General features: G+C 37.6%; 1 protein-coding gene across 2 annotated transcripts in view; it reads left to right on the top strand.

The window, feature by feature from the left end:
* VPS36 (vacuolar protein sorting 36 homolog) overlaps nt 1-21,953 on the top strand; it is a 54,148-nt gene extending 32,195 nt beyond the window's left edge. For both annotated transcript variants that reach the window (XM_058276747.2, XM_023586428.3), the window contains exons 4-14: nt 2,550-2,664; nt 4,500-4,589; nt 5,264-5,350; nt 12,360-12,392; nt 12,510-12,587; nt 13,200-13,334; nt 14,926-14,991; nt 17,734-17,798; nt 18,225-18,309; nt 19,215-19,291; nt 19,381-21,953. In XM_058276747.2, the coding sequence (XP_058132730.1) occupies nt 2,550-2,664; nt 4,500-4,589; nt 5,264-5,350; nt 12,360-12,392; nt 12,510-12,587; nt 13,200-13,334; nt 14,926-14,991; nt 17,734-17,798; nt 18,225-18,309; nt 19,215-19,291; nt 19,381-19,474 (925 nt within the window). In that variant the 3' untranslated portion in view covers nt 19,475-21,953. The remainder of the gene's footprint in view (nt 1-2,549; nt 2,665-4,499; nt 4,590-5,263; nt 5,351-12,359; nt 12,393-12,509; nt 12,588-13,199; nt 13,335-14,925; nt 14,992-17,733; nt 17,799-18,224; nt 18,310-19,214; nt 19,292-19,380) is intronic.

The raw sequence follows: 21,953 nt of genomic DNA, 5'->3' as shown, positions 1-21,953 counted from the left end.
CAGCACCACCCAAGACAATTCCAAGTGAGGAAGAATTTAATACTATGCCAGGTTAACTTTTCTAAACTTCTCTTAGTTTCCAGCCCTGCCTCCCCAAACAGTTACCATATCTCATTGATTCTAAGATGTGTATATTTTTTCACTAACATCTCTGAACTCAAGATGCTTCTTTCATTTATATGTGATTAAATATGGTAATTGAATGATCCAATAGAAGAATATTAGAAAAAATTGATGTGGATCTTTTCTGCTTATTTTGGAATTCTTTTTTTCATTAAAAATTTTATTAAAATATATCATTCATACACTTCTATAAACAATCATTGTATAGTAAAAGTTGTGAACTTACAAAACAAACATGCATGTCATCATACAGGGCTTCCACACATCACCCTATCACCAGTACCGCATTGTTGTGAAACAACAGTATTACCACTAACTATAGCTTGTATCTTATATTTGGTGCATTGTCCCCCAATCCAGCCAATAATTGATGCACTGTATTATTATTATATATTTCTTATAGTTCATGAAAGAATTTTCTCATGTTCTGTTAACCACAGTTGCTCTTCTACCACAGGAGTCACTGTGTTACACAGTCCCATGCTCCGTACAGTCCATTCAAAGTGTGCACTCAGTGGCTCTCATTTTCATTAGAGTTGTGTTGGCATCATCTCAGTCAATTTTAGAACGTTTCATTATTCTAAAAGGAAAATTCCCATACTCCTTTATACACCCCTATTGTTGTCCCTTAGAATTGTTATATCATCATTTTTGCCATTGTTGCAAAAATATTACATTACTGTTAAATATAGTCCATAAGTTACATTAGTTGTACTTTTCCAATTTATCCTCACATTCTCAACACTTTATAAAAGAACATTCTTATATTTGTATTATTAACTACAATCTTCATCCACCACCAAAATCACTGTTTTAATAAAGTACCTAGATTAATGTCTAGCTTGCTTTCAATTGACATTTACGTACTGTGCAATTTTTTTTTAAGATTTATTTTTAATTTAGTTCTCTCCCCTCCCACCCCGCCAGTTGTCTGCTGTCTGTGTCCATTTGCTGTGTGTTCTTCTGTGTCCTCCTGCGTTCTTGTCAGCGGCACTGGGAATGTGTGTCTCTTTTTGTTGCGTCATCTGCTGCGTCAGCTCTTTGTGTGTGCAGCACCACTCCTGGGCAGGCTGCACTTTTTTCGTGCAGGGTGGCTTTCCTTACGGGGCGCACTCCTTGCGCGTGGGGCTCCCCTATGCGGGGGATATCCCTGCCTGGCACGGCACTCCTTGCGTGCATCAGCACTGTGCGTGGGCCAGCTCACCACACAGGTCAGGAGGACTTGGGTTTGAACCCTGGACCTCCCATGTGGTAGGCGGTCGTTCTATCTGTTGAGCCAAATCCACTTCCCATGTGCAATTTTTAAACATTATTTTTTATCATCATCTTTTAGATTTTCAATTGGACTCTCTTTGGCAGAATCTGATAGTAGGACTTAAGTTTTTTTTAGTTTTATAGATTGTGTGATGCTTTTGCTTAATCACCTATCCTAATTGTTGTAGGATTGTTTACTTGATGATTTATCTCAGATCATCCTGTGATTTTGCTTATTGAGTTAATTTGCTTACCTTACTTACTGATGTTTATCCCAAAGTAATAGATGAAGAGTCCTTACAAGGCTGGCACCAGTTCACTAATCAAAGCATTAGTTAGATTGAAAAGATCCAAAACATGGTGTTTCAATTTTACAGTGATATTTAGGCAACTCTGTGGGCTTGAATAAAGAAGAGTTTAGTAATAGCTGTATTTATAATTTGATCATAAAGGACAAGCTCTAAACTTTTAGGTATTCATAATATTTTGACTGAGTTTTATGGCTTCTCTAACCTTTACAGAGCATTGTTTATTGAGTAGATGGGAAAAAAGTGAAGAAAGCAGATTTATAAAGCAGAACAAATAGGTGGCGTCTTTAATAACAGGAGATAGCAGTAGTCATAAACATAATGGTAAATTTGTTTTCAGCATTTTGAGAATCGCTTTTGCTGTTGGGTGTCTTTCTGAATCATGCTGTTGACTGAGTGGCATTTGCCAGCAAATGACACTGTAGGATGTTAGTTTTGGATGGGTTTTTAATGAAGTGTCAGCTGGCTAGTTAAACACAGATAAGTTTTCACATTTTGTTTTCAAAATGAGTAAGGTAGTGTGCTTTGGCAGAAATTACAGGCCCCTTTACAACCTCTGGGGACTCCATAGATGGAAAACCCTAATTATATACCACCCAATATTTAGTAAATCTACTTTGAACTTATTTTCTAAAACCATGTTTTTATTTAATTTATAGAGCTAGTAACTTGAAACTTTTTGGTTTGTAACTTATAAGCATTAAGTAGGGATCTTTTTCAATTAATTCAGTTTTTAAAAGGATGCCTTTCAGGATGGTCTTTGTTTCTACCAGAACTTTAAAAATGTTATGGAATATATTAAAGGTTATAAAAAGAGATTTAATGATTTTTAAAAGGTAAAAATATATGTTTCTTCTTTTTTAGTGCCAAAATAGTGGTTCATCTTCACCCAGCACCTCCTAACAAAGAACCTGGTCCATTCCAAAGTAGTAAGAATTCCTACATCAAGCTCTCCTTCAAAGAGCATGGCCAGATTGAGGTAGGTTTCTTTGTGAATAAAATTGGACTAGAAATGTGTGTGTGTGTTTTCTGTTGTTTGTTAATATGATAGAAGGCAATATTGTACAATATACACGTTTTGCCATATTTTTACAATAAAGTTTTCATGATCTCTTAAGCCTTATCTGAGAGTGGAGAGTATGAACTTAGGTTACAGTGGGGATGAGAAGCAGTGTGATCACAAGAAAGTAGCAGAGGCTGGAAATATGCTAAATTGTGGCACTAGGCCAAGCTAGGTATACAATTTGTTTATTTTTAATTAGAGAAGTTGTGGGTTTTCAGAAAAATCATGCATAAAATACAAAGTCCCCATATATGACTTATTATTAACACCTTTCATTGATGTGGTACGTTTGTTACAATTGATAAAATCACATTTTTATAGTGCTATTAACTGTAGTCTGTGGTTTAATTTACGGTTAATTGTGTGGTACAGTTCCATGGAATTTCTTTTTTTATAATATTTATTCTAGTACCATATATACCACCTAAAACTTTCCCTTTTACCACATTCAAGTATTTAAGGCAGTGCTGTTAATTACAGTCACAATGGTGTGCTACTGTTACTGCCATCCATTACCAAAACTTTTATATTGTCCCTAATAGAAACTCCATACATTTTGTACTTTAACTCACTATTCCTGACTCCCCACCTCTAACTATATTCTCAATTCTGACTCTATGTGAGTTTGCGTAATCTAATTATTTCATATCAGGGAGATATGTCGTTTTGTGTCTGGTTTATTTCACTCAATATGATATCTTCAGGATTTGTCCATGTTGTTGCAAGTATCAGGACTTCCTTTTTAGGGCTGATTAATATTCCATTGTGTGTATATACCACGTTTTTTTATCCATTCATCTGTTGATAACTCTTGGGTTGCTTTCATCTTTTGGCAATTGTGAATAATACCACTATGAATGTCAGTGTGCAAGTATCTATTTGAGTCCATGCTTTCAATTCTTTTAGATTTTTACCTAGAAGTGGGATTGCCAGGTCATATGGTAGTTCTAGTTTTTGAGGGACTGCCAAACTGTCTTCCACAGTGCTGTCATAAAGTGTTTAGTGGTATAGTTTGGCTAAAGGGACCGAGTATAATGCAGTCAAATTAGATTCTTTGAGTATCTGTAAACTCAGCAGACGTAAATCAGGCAGTCTGTCTTGATTAACGCTACCCAGATTTAATCAAGTACTTAGCCCACAGAATAATAATTTATTTGAAAGACATTTACAAGTATGTATTTATTTCTTTATGGTATCATAAATTATTTGCATCTTCTTTTTAATACTATAGTGCTTTCCCCAGTGCTCCTCACATAGAAGGCACTAAACAAATACAAGTACCTGACTGAAGTCATTCACACTGTACTTGAAAAATATATTTGTTTTTTGTAAGCATAGCATGTTTTAGCCCTAATTTCTGCCTTCAAATTTTAACTAGACAAATTATTCTCTGCTTCCTTCATGGAAAATGGTTGTATATTTTCCTGGCACTGTGTTTGTTTTGCTATAGATTGAAAACAATCCTCATATGCAGGATTGTTTAAGATAAGTCTTTTTATTTCATTGTCACTCATCTCTTTGGTGAGAGTACTCCACTTTATATAGAAGGTCAGTTCCTTTTTTTTCCTTCTTTGCGCTTTCTGAAGTTGAGCCAAGAAAAGAGCTTCCTTTGCTTTCCTTTGATGTCTCTGAGAATTTAAAGCGTGTTGCAGATGACTGACCAGACCTTTAAACTGAAGAAATGTTAAGTAATAATTTGCACAAGGATGCTACAACCTGAATCATTTAAAGTGTATGTATGCATATAACAGTTTTACAGGCGTTTATCAGAGGAAATGACACAGAGAAGATGGGAGAATCTGCCAGTTTCCCAGTCAATACAAAAAAATAGAGGATCCCAGGTATTTCTTTAACTGTTTGCTAATATAGTATTTTCAACTGTATACTTTCTTTCATCTTCATTAAGGAAAAGACTCTGTGATTATAGAACTTGCCAGAAACTAAATAATGTTACTCTTATTACAAATTTATTTTCACAGCCTCTAACCTAGTACTCTAGACAGTAGACAGTGAAGTAATTCTAAGGGTGGTAGAAGTTAAAGTTCACATACTGCTTTCTGTTCTTCATAAACAGAGCAGCATTTGAGAGACAACACTGCTGGGCTAATCTAAATTAATCACCAACTATGGACAGGAAATCAAATGTGTGAATGTATATAGTAACTGGCAAGTGCCAACATTTTAACTATAATTTTTTGCACATTTCATACCCTATTAAAAATCGGATACATGATTGCTAAGGAACAAAAAGGGAGTTGAATATTTAATTTATATCTAAAATACAGGGCAAAGTATGCCATTTATTGTATGTTAAGTTTTTCTTTAATGATTTGAAGATCATTATAGCCAGTAGGAAACTGACAAATGTTTGAAAGGAAGCTAGCTATAATTGTATGCTATTTTACTTTGGTTCTTTGTGGGTCCTTTCCCGCTATTGATAACACAATGTGTTAGATTACAAAAGATTTTGTTTCCTTCCTAGCTTGTATTTCTTATTTCTGCTTTTGTTTTTCAGCCAGGAAGAATAAGGGCTGTAGGAATTGTAGGTATTGAAAGGAAACTGGAGGAAAAAAGAAAAGAAACGGACAAAAACATTTCTGAGGTAATTCTTCTACAAGGTCTGGTCAGTCGTCTTTTTCAGCCATTTGTATGTGTTCTTTTGGATACAGCTATGACTAATTACATTCTGTAATTAGAATATATTTAGTTTTCCTGAAACCACTGTGTCCTGTTCCAGCCAGCAGGTCCATCTCAGGCTGGCATAATTTAAAACATGTTTTAAAAACCTTTTTCTAAAAAGGAATAAAAAAGAAAGGCAAATTTGTTTCTGTGATATTAGGAAACATCCATAGACTGTTGCATGTAAATTTTAAAGTCTAGATGTCCTTGATTGGAGGATATTCCAGTTGAGTTCAAGGTTCCCTGTATAATTATTTTGGAAGTTGGGGTAACTTATTTGAGAGAAAAATGCTGTTCTGTGGTCATGAACTCTGCCAAGATACCACACAATTTTATGCTGATGATCACTCAGGAACCTGACACAGAGACAGCTAGAATGGCTCAAACCAGCCCATCACTTCTAAGTGATGAGAGCAACCCCCAAATTATACTGTTTTGTACAGTTTGTATGTTATGTACGAGAAAATTCAAGGGAAAAGAACTCTAGTTAAGAAAACCAGTCATGCATCAGAGTCTCTAGTTAGTTATAATACATCAAAACATTGATTTTTCCATGTTTATATAAAAAGTCCTTGATTTTTATAAAGAGGTGCTGTAATTCTCTGTTTTTATAATTGTAAATAGACTGTCATAGAATTTCAAAAACATATGTCAATCAAAGTCTACAAATGCAAGTGATAGAATTGCATCCGTCATCCATGTGGAATCTAAGTTCCCTCGTGATCTAGAGGTGGAGAGGACATCACCTTCCCAGGGTCTACAGATGGAGGAATAAAATATGCATTAGAGTGGACCTACTGATATTCTATGATAAAACTATTGTGACTAATAATGGAAGAAATTGTAGCATTGATGTGGAAAAAGTGGCCACAATAGTTGCTGAGGGCAGGGAGAGGGAAGAAGAGATGCGATGCGGGGGTATTTTCGGGACTTGGAGTTGTCCTAAATGATATTGTAGGATCAGATGCTGGACTTTATATATCCTGCCATAACTCACTGAATGTACCAGGGGAGAGTGTGAACTACAGGGAAAACTGTTAACCATGTAATGCAGCAGTGCTCCAAAATGTGTTTGCCAAATGACATTATGTGCCATAATGATGGGGGAGGTTGGTGTGGGAGGAGAGGGGTGGGGGTGGGAAGTACACAGGAACCTCTTACATTTTTTAATGTAACATTTTTTGTGTTGTATGTATCTTCAAAAAATACATAATTTATATTGATGGGGGCAGAGGGATTGGGAGTAGGCTATACGGGAACCTCTTATTTTAATGTAATGTTCTGTGTGATATATTAACTTTAAAAAATGTGTTAATAAAAATAAAATAAAATAAACATTTCAATCAAAGTCTAGATTGCATACAGCTTTCGAATGCCTATGGTAGGCCCGTTAACTACAAATATAGATTGTTGCTGAGGAATGTAAGGCATTTGACCAAAGAGCCCATGGTCGAGGTTTTGCTGGGAGCATCTTTATGGTACAGTTGTACGTGCTCGGCCCTGTGCATTTCCTGCATATTGGCAGGTGGAACCCTTGTAAGTCACTTGCCATTTTTCCCTAGATGTCCAGAGTTGTTTGTTGTTGTTTTCTGTTTTTTCAAAGCACAGTAATTTCACTAGAATGTATCTCTGTGTTAGTCATTCTAGGCTGTTATGATGCTCAGGTACACAGGTACTCAGTTTGATTTTTCAATATATAGTTAATTTTTTTTAATTTCAGGGAAGTATTTCTATATTATATTTTTCAATAGTTGTTTTGATTTTCTTCTTCAGTTCAGGAACTCTTTTTTTTTTTTTTTTTTAAGTTCAATCATGTTCTTTTTTTTTAAAGATTTATTTTTTATTTTATTTCTCTCCCCCACCCCCCAGCTGTTTGCTGTCTGTGTCCATTTGCTGTGTGTTCTTCTGTGTCCGCTTGCATTCTTGTCAGGTGGCACTGGGAATCTGTGTCTCTTTTTGTTGCGTCTTCTTGCTGTGTCAGCTCTCCATGTGTGCGGCACCACTCCTGGGAGGGCTGTGCTTTCCGTGCGGGGTGACTCTTCTTGCAGGGCGCACTCCTTGTGCGTGAGGCTCCCCTACGTGGGGGACACCCCTGCATGGCAGGGTATTCCTTGTGTGTGGCAGCACTGCACGTGGGCCAGCTCCACACGGGTCAAGGAGGCCCTGGGTTTGAACCCTGCACCTCTTATACGGTTGGTGGACACTATCAGTTGAGGCACATCCGCTTCCCTCTGCAGGCACACTTGTTAGCTGTATGTTGGGCTTCACTGCCTGTCTTCACCGCCGGACTTCTTTCAAATCCTTTGCATTTCCTTCTCCAATTCTTTTTTATTTAGAAATTTTTCCTCTTTTTCACCTCCTCTTTCTTTAAGGTGTTAACTGTTGTGGCTCTTTACTCTTGTGTTCTTATTTCTAAAATGATTCTTTTATTTTAAATTATTTCCTGAATATTGTCACCTTGTTTCTGATTTATATTGTTCTTTCGTATCTTGTATAGTTTTCTTAACATTTTAAAAATCATTTTGAAATAGAATCATAAGTTTTCATCCAATCTATGGGCATTCCTTTCTGACAGGCTTTCATTGTCTATAGAATATTATTATGCTCCTTATTTTCCTATTTCTTCTAGTAATTTTGGGATTGGATCTCATTACTTTGCTTTTGCTGATATTTATGGGAATTAGTTTTCCTGAATTTTTAGAGGAAAGCTGAACTCAGGGCACAGCTTTTTAAAAAAAATTGTAAAATATTTTGCCGAACTTCCTGCTCTGCTATTTTAATATAAGCATTAAAGAAAGATTGTGTCTTGCTTTCTGTGGTTTCCTGGTTCTGGTTCCATCTCGTTTTACCTGGACCTTCGTTTTCCTCGCTCCTAACTTACCTGCTCAGTGTCTGATGCAGTAGTTTCTCCCTGCTGTGTGCTGTGGTCCTGGAAGGGCAGCCTGGCTTTGAGAGTTCATCGGGTTCACAGGGTCCAGACTGCCTTAGCCCCTTCAGGCCTTCTGAGGACCGCTTGCGCCCTTCCACTACTGGAGTTGGCAAACCCCTCCCAGGTTTAGGTGCTGTCCTTGAGTTAGCTTGCTCTACCTCCAGGGGATACCTGGGCTCATGGGGTCCTCTTATCTCAGACCTGCCAGTTGCCATGTTGCTCCCCTTTTCCTTCCCCTGCATAGATGCCACTATCATCTGGGGCTTGTGGCTCTTGTTGTTATTTCCCTACCTGCTTGTATCATGGGGTTTTGTGAATATCTTGTCACTCAATTTTGAAGTATTTTATGTAGTCTGTGGGTTTTGGTTTTGTGATCTAGTTGTCCTGCCTGTTTTTTGCGATGTAGTTACCTTGTCTGTTTTTATGTTGGTATTTGTAGAGATTTAAAAACTATGCCATCATAGCTACCATCTTACCAGAATCCTCTAATATCATCTGTATGACTTTTGAAGAATTGCTTAACTTCTTTTAGTCTCAGTCTGCTCTTCAGTAAAGATGATTATACCTGGTTGTTGTGAAAAAAAGTCATACTCTCTATAAAATATCTAATAACATGCCAATAAATTAGCTATTATTATTGTAAAGAACTTATTTTCTCTTCAGCAATCCAGCATTTGGCATTCTTGGCTGCCCCATTTCTAAAAGAAAACTGAAAGATCTTTTAATTAAATTAATAATGTTAATTAGTTGCTATCTCACTGACTTAGTCTGTGGTAAGAATTTAAGGGCTGTGAAAAATCTTGACAGCTCACCTGTCAAGTAACCCTTATTTTGCAGTTGAGGAAATTGAGTTTTCGAGAGGTTAAAGAGTAAACCCAGCCCATGCAGCTGCAGGCTCATGTGGGTACTCATCGAAGACTTACTGAGTGCACAGCTCTAGGCACTGGGGTACAAGAGTCAACAAAACAGACAAAAATCCCTCAAAGGAGCTATATCCAACTGCCTGCTTGTTATTTTTGAGAGTATTGCATGCCTCCAATCAGTGAACTATGGATTATATTGATGCTCGAGAAAGCATGGCAAACAGAGTGCTATGCCAGTTAGGAAATTTCTCCTCCAGGAGCAACAGAAAGCCATAAAATTGCAACAGTTTGCCTTTAGAAGAGTTCTTATTATCCAGAGAAGTAATTATCTCAGAGCTAGGGATTAGATTTGTAGCCAGTGGGGTGAGAACTCAGGGATCCTGATTTGAAGGCCTGTGCCCCATTGGCACCCTCTTCACCACCCAGACTGGGGGAAGGTGCTATCACCGTCCTCTTTCAGTGACTTTCACTGTCATCCTTTCTGTGTTGATACTTCTGGAGATGATGTGAAATGATGAGCTTATTTTGCATTATTTATATTCCTTTTTCTGAATGTTGCCATAGTAACCTGCTATTATATTCAAACTGATGTTTTCATTAATTTATGAAATACATTCTATTTCCATCTAATTTTCATGGAATCGCACAGCTCAAAGGATTCTACACAAGCAGTATGCTCTATCATGTGGGTCACTGATATATTCAGCAAGCAGATAGTCCTTGCTCCGGACCCTGTGCCAGGCCCTGCCCCAGATGCTATGGATGCTGGCAAACAGGAGCTATCTTCAGTACAGGAAAAGCAGTGTTAGGGAAAATACAGGGTGCAACAGGAACACATAATACGGCCCTGACTTCCACTGGGGTCAGGGAATGGTTGTTAGCAGAAGTAACATCCAAATGGAGGCCTGAAAGATGAGCAGGCAGAGGGAATGGCATATGCAAAGGTATAGAATCAAGAGTACTGAAACAGAAAATTCAAGACTATATTAAGGGAAGTGGACATGGCTCAACTGATAGAGCATCCGCCTACCATATAGGAGGTCCAGGGTTTGAACCCAGGGCCTCCTGGTCTGTGTGGTGAGCTGGCCCACGCGCAGTGCTGCCATGCACAAGGAGCGCCATGCCACGCAGGGGTGCCCCCCACATAGGGGAGCCCCACACACAAGGAGTGCGCCCCGCAAGGAGAACTACCCCACATGAAAAAGAGCAGCTGTCCTAGGAATGGTGCCTCACACACAGAGCTGATGCAGTAAGATGATGCAACAAAAAAGAGGCACAGATTACTGGTGCCACTGAGAATGCAAGTGGACACAGAAGAACACACAGCGAATGGACAGAGAGAGCAGACAGTAGGGGGAAAGGGGAGAGAAATAAAAGAATAAATCTTAAAAAAAAAGAATATATTAATAGTTACTGAAGCTGGTAACCAAAATAATGACTGAAAGTCAGAATAATGCGGTAGATCAGGATACCCTGTGGTTTTAAAGCAGATGCCGTTTTTCTCAGAATTGGAGTGGAAATTTGACCGTGGATATTGTGGAGGGATGGAAGGTTCTGTAAACCGGTAGATAAAATAGTAGAATGGGTGTGTGCATCTGTTTTGCATATGCGTCTATATTGCTTTTAATTTTTATTGTAGGTAGTTTTTAGACAATTGGCTAATTCCAAATTTTACTAAAATAATAGAGATAAAAGTAAGAAAGCTTTTGTTTGTATAATAATAGAGATAAAAGTGAGAAACTTTGTATTTTATTATAATTAAAATACTTTGTAGATAATTTTTCAAAGGCATTAAAATATTTACTTTTATTTTTTATTGACCAAATAAGAAATAAGGGTTAATTTATGTATTATATGTTAATTTACTCCTACTGTTAGCATATTTTTAATGAAAATATAATAAAGTGATTTACTATATAAATTTCTTTATTCAAATAAAAATATATTAATACTTTCTGTATTCGTTGTAAAAATCTAAGTGTGTAAAAGGTTTGTGTGTTTTATTTTTGAAAACTAGGTTGGTGTGTGATTTGCCCTCAATTTAAATGTTAGAAATGATTTAATTTGAGAGCTGGTGCCCCAAGTTTCCCACAAAACGTTTCCTGCATCTGCTGTTTGTTGCTGATAAGAATTCAGTGTTTAAGCCTTTTGTTTATCTGAGGAAATTCCTGTTAGGTGTGTGCACATTCCCTTTTGTTTTCTGTATTAGCCTTAGTGAGTTGGCCATAAGAGCCTTACACCACACTTTATTCTTTTAGAAAAATCCTTTTGCAGATGGGGGATACTTTCCTGCATGTTATTAAGATGGGCATAAGCTGATCAAAGCCTGTTGACCACTATTCTATGTAGATGGAAAGACTTTGCAATTAATGACACATTTCTTAATTGACTTTAGAAAATAACAGTTATACACATCGTTTAGGAATAATTCTGGAGTATATTTTTTGATCACTTGAAAGAATTTATTATAAAATATGTCTGATGTTGTGTGAAGAAGCCTTTGAAGTGGCTATTCACTGTAGTGACTTAAACAATTGATGAAATTTATATAGGTACTTTTTGGTAGCATTTGAATGCTTTTCTTCTGTGATATCCACCATACCCAAAGCTACAAGTATCATCTTTTCATATTCAAAGGCTGAGGTTTTCTGCTTCAGCTGTAACACACCTGCTATTAAAGCTGAAGTTATTATGCTTAAAAAAGTATTCTTACCAGCTGCTTATTGCCTTTTTCAACACCAAGGCTTTTCAATGCCTTTGATTCCTGACTTCTGCCAGTAGATGATTTTGGGAAAAACCAGTGAAAAATTTTCTTTTGTCAAAGTACAGTAAATAATATTTTCTGACCTATAACTAATGTCATCTTTTGCTTGTTTAATCAATAATAGCTCTTTCTCATTGAACATTTGAAAAGCTTTTTTTTTTTACAGTTTGTTTTAGAAAATTTATGATTTCTTTAAGCTGAATTCTTAGAGTAGGGTAGATTTATTTTTTGCATAAATACTTAAATAAATTGATACTTGTAAGAAAATTTCATAAATTTTTATCACAGGGAATGACATAGTGAAAGAGTGCTTCATTGCTTTAAAGCATTTTAACCCTTTAGGCAGATTCTAACGAACATGTGTTTCTCACTTCAGGCCTTTGAGGACCTCAGCAAGCTCATGGTCAAGGTATATATCATTTATGCCTATTTAATTCATACCAACTATGATATGGTTTTGAAATACACTTTATCAGACATTTTGGGGACATTATTTCTTTTTGGTCTTCTGCTTTTCTCTTGACAGGCTAAGGAAATGGTGGAGTTATCGAAATCAATTGCTAATAAAATTAAAGACAAACAAGGTGACATCACAGAAGATGAGGTAAACTGGTTGCCATTTTAAGGCATTAGAAACCAGATTACACAAATCACATAATGAAGTTTTGCTGGTTTACCAGTTTTCTTTCTTAATGTAGTGCTTTATTTCTTTTAGGACTTGGGGATAAATGAGAACACTAAAAGACAGTGTTGACCATAAAAACTTGGTTCATTCTAGTAAAAATGAAGGTTATCACAATACCTTCTCTTAATGTATAGAAAAGAGAGGTATTAAAATGTATATAGGGTGATTGCTTTATACTTATCTGTTATCTGTTTCATTAAACTTGTCTACAGTCTGGCCATGGCCATTTTCTAAGTTTTAGATTGCATTATTTGGTTGGCTTTAAATATGGTATAGTTGTTATCCTAGTCTTTTCTGGCCCCAACCTTGTGAGAGAGTGTGAGTTACCAAGATAGGAGAAGGAAGAAGAATATCTAGATTTACTCAAGGAACTCTGCTACCTTATAGTTCATGGTACAGAGATATAGTAGAAGAAATAGGTAAATACAGAAATATTGTATATTATTGCATTTATAATTGAAGAATTTGAAATGTTGGGGAGGGGTGCTAATTCTGGATAGTATCTTTATATATTTCCTCCTCTCATTATAGACTATCAGGTTTAAATCCTACTTGCTCAGCATGGGAATAGCTAACCCAGTTACCAGGGAAACCTACGGCTCAGGCACACAGTACCACATGCAACTGGCCAAACAGCTGGTTGGAATACTGCAGGGGCCTTTAGAGGTAAAAACCAAACCTGGAAACTGTTCCTTAAAAACTGTGTGAAACTATTTCAGTGTCGTCAAAAATCTTAAGAGCATAACTCTTTTTATAATGTGTTTACTAGTAAACATTTCTGTTATTTTTTCTTTCATAAATGTTAAATTAAATCAGTGTGCTTAGTAGTAATTGTCAGCAACCTTCTAAATTGTTTTCACCTTCTATTTCAGATAGCTACAGCTTTCTAGATCTATTTGATAGGAAGTTGTTTTGTTTTTTTTTTTTAATTTTTTTTTTTAGGTGCTAGGGCTGGGAATAGAACCTGCGACCTCATATATGGGAAGCCGGCTTTCAAAACATTGAGCCACATTGGCTTCCCTGAGTTGGTTTCTTTATTTATTTGCTTGTTGTTTGTTTTGGTTTTGTTTTTTGTTTTTTTTTTTAGGAGGCACTGGGAACCAAACCTGGGACCTCCCACGTGTGAAGTGGGCACCCAAGTGCTTGAGCCACATCCGTGCCCCAGGGAGTTTTTTATTCCTTATTTTCAGAAGGAAATATGTGATCTCTCTATATAGCTATATTCCCATGTATTCTCTAATATGTAGTATACTATTTAGTAATTAGTAATTTCATATTGTAAATTTGTATTGCAATCAGAACTTTATTAAAGCAGTTTTATTATGAAAAAATAAAAGATTTACCAAAATATAGTAGTATAATGGTTCCACATGTACCCATCATCCAGCTTCATCTGTAAACTAACCCTCCACTCATTTAAAAGTAAATCCTCTATCTGTAAATATTTCAGTATGTAATTATAAAAGATAAAACTCTTTTAAACATAACTATAATCTCATTTCACTACAAAAAAATAAAAATAATTTAATATCAAATATCCAGGTAGTGTTTAAATTTTTTCTTACAGTTGGATTCAAATCAGAATATATTGCAGCTGATTGATTTGTCTTGAGTTTTCTTTTTCTAATCCCTAGATTTCTCCTTTCACCACCTCTCTTTTGGTCCCCTACAATTTATTTTTAAAAAACTAGTTTATCTTACAGAATCTCTTGTCTGAATTTTTCTGATTGTATCTCTGTAGTGGTGTTTAACTGCTCTCCGTCCTATTGTTCTCTATGAACTGGTGGCTATATCTAAAGGTTCTGGCAAGAATATTTCATAGAAGGTGGTATGTGCTTCCATCAGGAGTTACATAATGCCTGTCTTGTTTTGTGATTTTAGCAGCCATGAACCATCATTACTTAGACCTGTTGTTTTATTAGGGGTAGCAAAATGATGATATTCTTATTTAATTCAGTAATTTCATCTTTATTCACTAGTTGGAATAATTTAAAAATCTTTAAATACACATTTTGAAACATGGCATTGAGCCCTTTTTCATTTTGATCATTTAAGTAAATGTTAAAACAGAAATAATGACATTAAAATTTAAGTATTGAATTTGAAATGCCCCATCATACCTGACTAGGTTTCTCTGTGTGTAAATATATAAAATATAGTGTAAATATAGTTTTAAAGTTTAAATAATTTTCTGATTTCTGTTAAGAATTGCTAACTGGTGCTATTGTGATATAATACTAATTTTATATTTTAACAGGAGCGAGGGGGGATAATGTCACTTACGGAGGTGTACTGTTTAGTAAACCGTGCTCGAGGAATGGAAGTAAGAATAGAACGTTTAGATGTTCTGTTAACTAAATATAGACTTTCTCAATATAATACAAATTCTCCTGCAGTGAACATGATTTGAGGAAGAGTGGTGAATATCAAAGCTGTTTTAAGAATCCTTGTGGTACAGTGAAAAGAATATGGCATTGGGATCCAGAGGTGGATTCTGTTCCTGGTTTTGCCAGGGATTTGCGGAACGATTTTGAGCAGCGTACTTAACCTCTCTGGGACTCAGTTTTCTGAGTTTGTACTGAGTGATACCTTTCAGCTCAAATGGCCGGTGTGTATTGTGATGGATAAGGTTGTGCATGAGGCGCTTTCTCTGTAATAGCTGCCTACTCACCTGGCTCCAGCTTGGCTTGTAGTAATACAGACAGTGTGCCCTGCCCCTTCAGCTCCCATTGCCCGCTGGCCTCCAGCGTTCTGTCAGGTACTCTGTGCCCTTGCCATCAGGGGCGGCTCTGTGGCATCAGCAGCCACCTGCATACAGGTTACTCACATGCATGCCTTTCCCGCCTCAGCCCTGTCCCTCAAGCCGAGTCGCTGCCCTGGATTCCTGTTTGAACAGGAGTAGTAACTGCCGTTGCAGAGCACTCACTACCCACCAGGCATACTGCCAGGGACGGCTTGTGCTGCCTCACTTCCCCCAGGAGCTTCTGGAGGTGGCTACTTTGGTTATCCCTGTATGAGGTTAGTTTAGGGATGAGGAAGTTGAGGCTCAGGAAGATTAACTCACTTACAGGGCCACACCAGGGCTACACCAGGAGCCCCCAGTTGCGTGGGGTTTGGGCCAGGCCGGGCCGACTCTGGAGCCTGTTTCTTAGCCCTCAGACCAGAATGCCGCAGCTGAGGCCTGCGCACCCTGCCGCGCTCAGCCCGCTGCTCGTTCTCTCCACCAAGCCTGCTCTGCTCTTCTGAGCCTCCCCATCCCCGAGCTCAAAAGGAGGCAGCTGGTGTCAGCGGTAGGTTGCAGGTCCTCCATCAGTGACATGCTCGGGCCTTGCCCTCTCTGCTCACCGTGTGGATTCAGGTCCTACACAATTCATTCTCCTTCCCTGGATAATGGGAAAAGCGGCCATGGCTTTGGTCTCCTGGCATCGTCTCCCTTCTCCAGTGGGTTGTATACTGCTGCTGGTACTCTTCTCACACACTCAGCAGGTCTGCACGCCACCCAGGAAATTCCCTCCTGAGCCTAATCTAGCCCTCCTTGCCCACTGATTGTCCTGCAGGTGATGTGTCTAAATTTTCTTGTGTCTTCCTGTGTTTGCACCAACACAGTCAAATTATTCCTGTTTTATCCTGTAATGATCCCACACTTTACTACATCTGTGCCTTTATTTGTATAATTCTTTTTGCCTGGAATGTCCTTTCCCCAATCAAGTGTCCAAATCTTAAGGCCCTTCAAGTATGGCTGAAGTGCCACCTCTTTCACAAAGCCTGTCTAGCTAGAAATGTTCTCTCTGTCCTTTGAATGCCCACCACGCTGTGCCGGCCTTTCTCTTGGTTTCTTCTGCCTTTTTACCAGGAAGTAGAGTTATTAATGTGTGTGTTGTCTTATTTCCAGTAAGAAGCTGTTAGCTTCTTAAAGGAAGGATTCTTGTATAATGTATCTAGAATACTAGTTTTACCTAAAAATTATTGCTAATTAGTTGTTGAATGATTGATTGACTTATTTAGCTGTCATCCAAACGATAAAAAACAACACACATACATACACATGTGTAAGTGTAAGACGGCATCAAAGATTATTAGGTGTGCATTTTCTCTTACTAGATTCAGACTTCTGTTCAGCTAATTTAGTTCTGAGAAGTTAGGAGATCAGATTTATCCTGTCTTCTGTTGTTGCAGCCCCAGATCCTCCTCTTGCTGCAGCAGCACACAGGGCAGAAGGCTGCCTCAGCCCCCGTCAGGTTCCCTCTCCAACAGCCAGTCTAGTCCCAAGCCAGCCCCAGGGCTTGAGGAACTGAGATGGTTAATGTGGAGGTGAGGCATTCTCTGAAGATAGCCAGGGTTGCAAATAGCTCCAGCTTTGGGTAAAAAGACCTGGGTTTCTGCCTTATTTTGTCTATTTCTGAGTGAACATGGGCAAGTTCTTTTTCTGTGAGCCATTTCCTCTTGTCTAAAATGAAGACAGCAAAACCTTCCTTACAGAGTTAAAGTGCTTTTGCAAAAATGCCTGGCAATCAGGAAAGCAGAAACAAATGCAAGTTGTTACTATTGGGTACTTTATGCCAGGCACCGTGTGAAAGTCGTTAGTACTTTGTCTCGCTTAATTCTCCCAATAATACTAGGAGATGGGTACTATTACTCCCTTTTTAAGGATAAGGAAATCAACAACAGAAAGGTTAAGTAATTTGCTCAAGAGTCTAGAGTTAATAAAACAAAACAAAAGAAGATGTAAATTTATTTAGCTCAGTCATTTTTTTATATTGATTATATGTTGAATTGATACTATTTTGTATCTATTGGATTAAAATATATTAAAATTAAGTTCATTTCTTTTCACTTTTTAATGTGACTACTAGAAAATTTAAAATTACATATGCAGCTTGCTTTACATTTTTCTTGGATAGTATAGCTTTAATGTATGGACGTCTTTTGCCTTATAATGATTAAGTCATCTAAAATCCTTGATAAGTTAAAATTTTTAAATTTCCTCTCTTGTTCTTGTGATCATTTCAACTAGATAGCATCAGTCTATTAATTTGTAATGTAAACTGGATTTTTTCCCTACTAGTTGCTCTCACCAGAAGATTTAGTGAATGCGTGCAAGATGCTGGAACCACTGAAATTACCTCTCAGGTAAAGGAACCACCGCAGGATGTGTGCATAGGGTAGACAGGACAGCCATCCTGTGGGGAGGGCCAGAATATTGCCCTTGTGAAGTTACATCCTGTGCCCAGAATGCACCTGGCGTCAGAAACGCACTCTGTCACCCGCTGCCACCTTCATCAGGGCTGCGTGTGTCCTAGGGGAGCCAGGAGTCAGACTGCCAATTTGGGGCGTTAGCAAGATCGTGGGCTCCTTCCGGGAGGTTCAAATAACCACCTCTTCTTCCCTGGTATATTTTGTGTTCAATCTCTGGAGACTTAGAAATGTGAATGTTGAACTGTAATGTTTTAAATGTTGTTTTGGTGTTAATAATTGCCCTCATACCTGGGCATTAAAGAGAATAAAAAGCGTGGGTAATTGGCGATAATTCTTTGTTTTCCCATTTGCGATTTTCAGGCTCCGAGTTTTTGACAGTGGCGTCATGGTACTTGAGCTTCAGTCCCACAAAGAAGAGGAAATGGTGGCCTCGGCCCTAGAGACAGTATGTGAACCTGATTTCCTCTAGTTATTAGAGCTTTGCTATGAAGATTCAAATGTTAGAAATTTTAGAAACAGGATTTTCTTTTGAATTTGACTTTGGTAAAAAGTAATGCTTCAAACAGTTAATCATTAACTATAAATATTTATCAATATTATACTTTAAAAAGCTCTTTGAAACTCATGTTTATTGACACTCATAAAATCTTATAAATAAGGAGAATTAGAATTAGTGGGGAATAATAAGCCTTAGTTGAGACTTAGTGTTGAGAACAAGTTTTTAATTTTGTTAATCTGAATGTTATACTTAATTGAACTTTTTCTCTAGTATTGACTACATAAACAGCATTCTAAAACATCACACGTTTCATGAAATATGAAAAGCAATTAAAGTTTAGACAGATTTTATGGGCCAAACTGCTGTTATTATTCATAAAGATACTTGAAATATTACTGCCTTCACAATCTCTGTGATGAGCCTATATATTTTGAATAATTCCGTTTATTATACATCTTATTTTAACCAGATGAAAACTCCAAGACCACAGATATTTCTATCACATATTTTGAGCTAAACCTATATATAAGGTCTCTAATGCGTTTACTTAGAATTTGTTGTATGTTCCTTTTCCAAATAGAGAATTTTTTTTAGGTTTTAGTAGAGTGTCTTTGTTACATTTATAGAGGGCTTCATCTTGATATTTTAGCTTCTACTATATTTGTTTTGTGTCTTCCAACTCCTGTAGAATTAAACAGTAGTGAAGATTTAGTTCAATCATGAATATTCTTTGATTTTAGTAGAAAATTCAGCAAATTTTTATTTCCTAAGAATATGGTGGACATTCTCCCTAGTTTAGTACTCAGATGTCCTAAATTACCATATTTTTTTCTGCTGTGCCGTTCTTTTAGGTTTCAGAAAAGGGATCCCTAACATCAGAAGAGTTTGCCAAACTTGTGGGAATGTCTGTTCTCCTGGCCAAAGAACGGTAAATATGGTCCTTATATTTTCTAACAACTTGTGTTCGTGATTCTGAATGGACACCTGATTAGTTTTTATTTTTCTCTTTTATTTTAGGTTGCTTCTTGCAGAAAAGATGGGCCATCTATGCCGAGATGACTCAGTGGAAGGCTTGCGGTTTTACCCAAATCTATTTATGACACAGAGCTAAGGACTTTTTATTTGAAACACTTATTGTCCATTTTCTTGTAAAATGTAGAAGTTGTATGGCATTGAGCTAAGAGATTATGAATCTTGATAAACTGAGAATTTATTGGAACTTCACAGTTTAATTCTTCCTAAATATTATGGTCCACAAAACTTACTTAGGACAAATATAGGAAAAACACACACAAAAAAAGAAATTGAATGCTAGTATGATTTTAGAATCATGTTATGTCGAACCTTCAGAGTGGAACTTGAAACGGTGGATATGAACTTGATCCTCAGATCTGACTGTTTGTATAGAAGGAAATGTAATTCATGGGGTCAGATAAGGAGAAGGCACATGTATAGGCAGGTTAGATAACTATTTTCCTGTGACTGAAATTCTCTGAATCATACACGAAGTTTTCTCTCCGCCTAACATGCCCATTTTGGGTATCTTCACGAAAGATGTCCTGCCTATAAGAACCTGACAACATTGGAACAAATAACAAACTGCAAAATGTGGTAGCAGGCTCCTCCTCAGGGCTTTTGGAAGCAGTTGTAGGCATGTCTTCAGCAGACCAAATAAAGTACCTTTTAATAAGGAGAGAACGTTATTCCATTTGTGTACGTATAATATGACTAATTTCTTTTTTTTAGTGATGATTTCATGGCTGGCATTTAAAGAATGCAACTTTGCCATTCTGGTTCAAAAATGCTTTGGGTTTGGGAACTGAAGTGAAGAGCTGTATGGACCTGCCCAGAGATGGGACTGCAGATTGGGGAGGCAGGCGGCCCAAGGCGTTCTGGGATTGCCGTGGGGGTGGGGGTGGAGGGGCAGGAGAGGCCTTTGATTGGCCTAACAGGAGCCTCAGAGCCTTAGTGCTCTTTTACCTCAAAGCCAAGGGCAAGAAAGTAGGTAGTGGAAAAGAAATACGTTTCTTTTTTCATCCTTTAAGGAATATCAATGCTGAGCCTTAAAAAGGAAATCTGTCATATTTCAGCAATGTTTTCCTTCTGTTTTTGGCTCTGCACATTATAAGTTGTGTGGAGAAACTATCTTGGTAAGAAATATTACTGAGATAACAAGAACTGGCCGATGCTGAATTTTGATTGCTTGAGTTGTAAAGTGGCCCGCCTGACTCCACATGTTACTGCTGTACAGCATCCAGTATGCTGGCGCTACCTCAAACTCAGGGACCCCATGGCACAGGAGACTGAGGGGAAGAGGACGGGTGGTGATGGCTCCTCGCTCTGGCCCTGCCTCCAGAAGGGAAGCACGCAGAGCGTGGAGGGTCCCTGCCCGGAGAGAAACAGTGGGCCTGGGAGGTGAGACCCCCAGGCTCCTGCTCGGGGTCCTGCTCATGTTCTCAGAGGGAGGCAGAGGGCCACTGTCCGAGGCTGCTAGAAAGACCCCTTGGGAAAGGTCCAGGGATCCTTAGCTCCCACCCCAGGGAATTGCTCCAGGGGCAGCCAAAGTCAATCCTGAGCCCCACCTGAAAAGCCACCTTCACTGCTTGGTGTGGGCTTTATTTTCCAAACCTGTCACTGGCTCTTCCTTGTGGTGACAGAGTCCCTAGATCCCCATTGCTCAGTCTTAGGTTTGTTTGTGGGTATTTCCATGTCTGGCCACCCAGTCCTTTCAGGGACTAGCTGGGCCACTGTGTAAGCTCGTTGTGTATGTCACTCTTCCCCCTGGGTTGCAATCACTTTCTCTCCCCCCCTACACACAAACACATACTTTCAACAAACACTATCTCATCCGGCTCAGGTTTTTAAAAATTACAAAGATAAATAATAATCTGTTTCATTGGTTGGAATGAATTGCAGTTAAGATGGTTTGAGCTAGTAAATCTAGCTCTGATGAGTTAGTTACAGCAAATCCACATAATTTAATGTATTTACTTCAGTGTGACAACAAATTAACAGAAGTGGCACAATCATAATTGTATAAAGTGAACTAATGAAGAAAAGTGACATGAGTATATTTTGCAAAATTGTTACATTAATTTAAAAACAAGTATGATTTGCTTTATTGTTTTATGTTTAAAGTGGGCATTCTTCATTGTTTCTAGACTTCTATATGTATATTGGTAGGGATTATATTTAACTACAACCCAATCAGGCCCTAAGTGCAAGAAAGTTCTGTCTTGGTGCTTTCCATTGGCATAATTATGAATTTACTTTCCTAACTTGGCTCCAAGGAGCAAAAAATCTGTGTCTAGCTTTATGATAATGGAATATTTCTAGTCACTTATTGTCAAGAAAAAATTTTTTTACATTGTATAAGTGAAGATTGTTTTCAGGGTTAAATGATTGGTATTAATGTATATATTAGTAAACTTATTGCAAAATTAAAATATGATTTTTCCTAACTTGGTGTTCTTTTTAAATACTCTTTTAAAAATAAAAATAATTAGCCTTAAAGTCAGAATAACTATGTTAAGATTTCTTTTTTTAGACTTTTTAACCCAGAACTGATAATAAATATTTATAACGTCAAA

The sequence above is a fragment of the Dasypus novemcinctus genome, chromosome 15 (assembly GCF_030445035.2).
Source record: "Dasypus novemcinctus isolate mDasNov1 chromosome 15, mDasNov1.1.hap2, whole genome shotgun sequence".
Classification (NCBI taxonomy): domain Eukaryota; kingdom Metazoa; phylum Chordata; class Mammalia; order Cingulata; family Dasypodidae; genus Dasypus; species Dasypus novemcinctus.
Note: the sequence above shows the minus strand (reverse complement) of the source record. Positions and strands in the feature narration are given on the sequence as shown.